Genomic DNA, 5,935 nt, shown 5'->3' with positions numbered 1-5,935 from the left:
GACCCATCTTACAAGGAGATGATGTATTTGTAAATACAACGTTTTGTGAAATTTGATAGAAGAAGGGAGTATATATTTGATTAATTAGAGTTATGTGGGAAAATCTTGAAAGATAGAAAGAAGAAGGGGGGTAAATGAAAATATATAAAACGTATTGAAAACGACATGAACCTTTTTCTTGAACCTCGAGTATAAATAGACATATGTGTTGCGTTATTATTTGGAGGTTTTATCCCCTACACTCATCTACATGGACCTTTCTCTGGACATGCATCATCATCTATCCCATCCTCTACTCCCCTAGCTTATATATATATATATATATATATTAACAAGTGTAAACAGAGATAGAAAGATAGAGAATGGTGATGAAGCTGCCTGCATGGTTGGAAGGATTAATGGGGGAGAGTTTCTTTGGGATATGTGGGGTCCATGAGAATAAAAGGAAGAATGAGAAGAACATATACTGCTTGGATTGCTGTCAAAGCTTTTGCCCTCACTGCCTCCCTACTCATCACTCTCATCCCCTCCTTCAGGTACTCACTCCACTTAATAGTTCTTTTAATTACCCAACAGTCTTTCCAATATCAATTTCCTATTTTTCTTTAATAAACATGATGCCAAGTTTCATCTAAGATATGGTACTTATATATGTAGCTCAATTTGAGATTCTTGAATCAATCAAGTCATTATAGCTTCATTCTTTCTTTCCAAATCTAAGTGTTTGTATGAGAATAGAAGGAACAAATGGGATTTAATTGTTTTTTGCAATAAAGTTTCTTGTTTTTGTTAATTAATCAAGCATGGAATTTAAAGAAAACCAAGAAACGGGGTTAGTTATATTTTTTCCAATTTCTGGTAAAATGATTGTTTTTTGATCAATTATCCCAAATTAGGAAGAAGAAAAAAAGCTATAATATTTGAGTAAGAAGCTGAAATGATAGGAATATGAAGGACAAGATTAGTGGTTAAATATGAATTGGTAATTAGATTGAGATTGAGATTGGTTTAGGAAAAGAAAAAGAAAAAAAGATATGGTTTTGTAGTAGTTATATAAATTTATGACGATATAGACAAAATGTGTATACAAAATAGGCATTGCTTTCACCTGCAGAGGTTCTCTCAGCTGTTGCTTTCAAAGAAAGTAGAAGTTTGACCAAATACTCCCTCTATTCTGGTCAATTTTGTTTTTTCATATCAGACCCATCTCTTTCACAACATCTCACTTTTTCAAACTTGTTATTTTCTTTTTTCTTTCTTTCCATTAATAATAATATCACATATTCTATGCAAACAAATAAATGGCTTTGAAAGAAGCAAGCAAGCATGCATAATAATGAATATGAATATGAATATGGTGGGTGGTAGGGTAGGTGATGAGTCGTACGGATGAGGGGACAAGTGGGTGTGTTATTTAACGGGCTTCATGTGATAGGTGAGAAGATATGTTTACCAGGATGTTGTTCGATTGGACGACCTCGAGAAGCTCATTGACTGTTCTTTTGTTCAGGTAAACTCTAACCCTTAATTCTTTACTAATTTCTCTTGTGAACTGTGAACGAATATTGTACCTACTACTTCTCAAATCCAACCCTTTTACAAAGCCAACCCTTTTAACACAAGGGTATGGTCCCTTACCCAAAAGATACATAGATATATAGATACAGTTGTTTATATATATATATATATATAATCTCCTTTTAATTATTTGCAGCCATATACAATCAACAGTGCAAAAGTCATATTCTTGAACCAGAGGGCACAGACCAGGTCTTGTAAAGGCCCTGCTAATTCGTGCTTCACCTGTGACAGAATCCTACAGGAGCCCTTCCACTTCTGTTCCCTTTCTTGCAAGGTCTAATCATCTTTCATTTTAAGTAGCGTTTCAATTACCCACTTGCCATTTATACTTTTGAGTCATTTTACATCATCATCTAATAACAATTAATTTATGAACAAGTTTGTGAAACATAGCATTTTAAGTGTTGTCCATGGGTTTATGGGACCTGACAGAAAGAGGTGTTGCAGGTTGATCACATGGTATACCAAGAGGAAGACTTGTCGACTGTTTTATGTAGGTTTGATGCGACTGATTTCGCCTTTTCACAATTCGAAGGACTTCAAATGGATGACGATGGCCACATCACTTCCGACTCCGTCCTTGACGACTCCATGCAGTTTAAAGACTCGTCAGGCTCCGATTCCGGCATGGGAATCTCGAGAATCTCGTATAAACCGGAGGTCGAGCGAACGAAGAAGAAACGCAACGACTTTCTTCCTAAATTCTTTTCCTTTGGAAGCAGAAGAAAGGGGGCCCCGCAACGGTCGCCCCTTTCTTAAGCTTGTTAATCTCCGTGTTTTATTGTTTACTCTTGAATACTACTATTTAGGTTTGTCACTGTCTCGTAATAAGGCGACATCCATGACTCTCGTTTCCCCAATCTCGTCGCTCATTTAGTAGCTATGTCGATAGGAAATGCGCTACGTAGCAATTCCCTTGCAAACCATCGGTAGGTGTCTTACACGACTCTTCCAATTTTGTATCGGTGTAACGGAATTTGCACATATGCAAATATATATATATAATATATATAAATGAATATTTTGATGTTGAATAATATATATATATATATATAAATATAATGAATTACATTATTATCGGAAATGGAATGAATGGTAAAGAAAATGTGATGCGTTGGGGCCCAAATAGAATGAAACCTTTTTAAGTATGTAGAAACCACATGGTAATGGTATGTAAGGATGCAGTTTGATATGACAACCATTTAATGTTTCTTCTCATCCCAACATCAATTTTATATTTAATTATATATATTTCACATTTATCTGCTTAAATAAATGGTACATAATAATATATAAACAATATTCACATCTACGTACATATCCTGTCTTTTTTATAAAATTACTGACGTTCTGAGCTTGATTCCAAAAGTCAAAAATACCAGAAGATATGTACAGAAAGATTATTACAAGCGGGACCTCATGATAGACAAACCTACAACAATTTGACCAAACTTTCTCCGCAAAATCCGACATCAAAAATGTTTTCATGATTTTGGTTGTTATTAATTAAGCCAACCGTTTACAAAGATACACAAAAATGATGAAAGAAAACCATAAACTAGATAAATGTGTTACCAGGTTCTTTTCGCAACATATGCAATACACACTATGAAATTACACTACATCACGATTTTAGTCCCTGTGTTTTGTTAATAATTTTTATTTTCATCCCTATAGTTTAGAAATTGTTATTTTCATCCATATGGTTTCAAATTTATTGCTATTTTCGTTCCTATGGCTTTCAATATATTGATATTTCCGTCCCTAAACTAATTTTTACCTTTAAAGCACAAGGGATCAAAATAGCAAATAACTGTAAACCATAGGAACTGAAACAACCACGAATGAAGATAACAATGAATTACAAACCATAGCGATGAAAATCAAAATTTTCTGTATCATAGGGACAAAAATTGCAGCTTTAACAAACAACAGGGGTTCGGAAAACATAATTAACTCATGAAACTATTTATATGTATATTTTACAAACGACGATAAAGTGATCTCTAACCATCTTTTACTGTCACGAGTTCATTTAGAAGACATTATAACAATACATTACGTTTTTAATATGGAGATGTACAATTAAGGTCACATGCTGACGTCATATGTCAACTGTACATGTGTAAACACTTGATCAAAACTGTATCGTTTTCCATACACGAATACATATAAATATATAAGTCGTAAACAATACGATAAGATTTTAATGTAACAAAAAAGTAAAAAAGTGGTGTCCAATTAATAGTAGTAGATTCCTTGTAGCATGACCCCTCTGCAATTCTTGCATGGGAAGCTCGTGAAGTCCATGATACATTCCCATGGCCTTTGTTCCCCCTTTTTCCATATTTCAATGTAACCATTTCTTCGTCACTAAACAACCTAACATCATTATTGATTATACGTTCTTTCTTTTAAAACCCTAAACACAAAAAATACATATATATATATATATATATATGAGTAACATCATGTTACAAAACGGGATTTGTTAATTAGATTGAAACGTATGTGTTTGGTGATAGGAAGCAAAAGAGAGAGGTACGATGGGTAATTATTGAAAGTACTGTTTTTCCAAGAAATTGCAGAGAGACGTGATGTACTCTGTTTTTTAATCATAGATAGAATGAATAAGTTAGCGACGTGCTAAAACGAATTGTCCTTTGATATCTTGAATTTGTACAATCATTAAAAAAAGATATTACATGAATTCACAATAATTAATGGTCCAAAAGGGTTTTATAAAATAGATTATAATTATTAATAAAAGTATGGTAATGGTATGAATGTATTTATGATGATGGTTAAAAAAGGGAAGATGGGTAATTATTGAAAGGGTTGTTTTTAAGGAAATGGCAGAGCAGGGGGTGTACTCTGTTTAATCATAGATACAGCTGGTGTGATTGGAAAGTGGTCAAACTTGGAGTCTTATCATCCAAATGAAATCCCACAACCCTACCATAAATATAACATAACCCCTCCCAAAACTCCTTTTCTTTACATATATATATATATATATATATATATATATATATATGGAGTCTGTGGTGTATTTAAGGAAATAAGAAAACAACCGAATCACAGTTGATTTTATATTAATATCATGTATAAAATTACATGTGATTTGATAAATAAGTAAAAAAAATTGGTGGTATTGAAGTGTTATGGTTTCTAGATCTGTGCTACTGCAGCTCTGTTATTGGCCACACATCTGTATACCATTGGAGAGAACACACACCCGATGTCTGATGCCTTCCTTGTCACAATAATTTTCATCTTTATTTTTTCTTACCATTTTTATATCAATCATTAATAATTCAAATTTATATTTTATTTTATATCAGAATTATATCAAATTATATATTATAAATGTAAAAGATAAGTTTTAATGTATTATTTCATATTGATATATGAGAATTATTATTTTATATGATTTTTTTAATCATCTATGACTAGCATTTAATGTATTGATGAATATATATTTGGTTTACAATGAGTTTGTTTCATATGTATACGGTTTACAAGGTGAAACACTTTTATATGTAACTTTTGTTTTACAAACATGTTAGAAAGGTTGGTTCACGTTGTGAAACAAATACATGTGAAACAAACACATTGTAAAATAATTGGTATACTAAATTCTAGTATTATATGAAAAAACATCATATGATGCACTAGTTTCAAGGTTATTCATGAGTTTTCGAAAGAAGATTCATATATATGTATATAATATACAGGGTTGGATTCCGGTGAAGATGAAAGTTATGGTTAGAAAGGTAAGTAGAGATCTTCACCACTGGATACACTTCATTTTGAGATGCAAGGAGATGAAATGCATCGATATGCAGCGGATCAATTCCCGTGAGAAGCGCAATTCATGAGTGGTGGTGATATTAAAAGCGATCAAGGGTCCAAATCTCTTACCTTCTCACTTTAACTCTTCTTCTCATACAATCTTCGCCTACACACACGTGCATGCACACACACACACACACACATATATATAAGAGTTCAAACAAACACCTACCCGGTAAACATTTGCCAGTAAAATTTAACGTTATCATTTATTTACCAGGTAAGATTTTAGTCCACCAAAACGGTATCGTATGTAACAATTTACCAAGTAAGCACTTACCGTGGTAAGAGTCGTCACTCTCACTTATCGCATAAGACTCTTGGAGGCTGTTTATCAAATTTTCTATTAAGTCCTGTATGGATAAATTTGTCTGTGTGGATAAATTTGTCTGTCTGGATAAATTTATGTTGTTGTTTACTTTTCTATCTGAATCAACAGTCTGAATAACAAAAATGACTAATTTACCCCTGAGGATGAACTACGCGCTGTTTAATAATC

At 32.8% G+C, this 5,935-nt stretch overlaps 1 protein-coding gene across 1 annotated transcript; it reads left to right on the top strand.

Moving 5' to 3' along the window:
- Window positions 1–362: 362 nt before the first annotated feature.
- Window positions 363–2,490, top strand: LOC112501224. Its single transcript, XM_025104929.1, has 4 exons — window positions 363–536; window positions 1,436–1,510; window positions 1,715–1,855; window positions 2,029–2,490. The coding sequence occupies exons 1-4, from the start codon at window positions 363–365 to the stop codon at window positions 2,338–2,340; spliced, it is 702 nt and encodes a 233-aa protein (XP_024960697.1). The 3' UTR covers window positions 2,341–2,490.
- The last annotated feature ends 3,445 nt before the right edge of the window (window positions 2,491–5,935 follow it).

The sequence above is a fragment of the Cynara cardunculus genome, assembly GCF_001531365.2.
Source record: "Cynara cardunculus var. scolymus isolate 2C chromosome LG 1, CcrdV1, whole genome shotgun sequence".
NCBI lineage: Eukaryota > Viridiplantae > Streptophyta > Magnoliopsida > Asterales > Asteraceae > Cynara > Cynara cardunculus.
The sequence above is the reverse complement of the archived record's forward strand: the minus strand, read 5'-3'. Positions and strand labels throughout refer to the sequence as shown.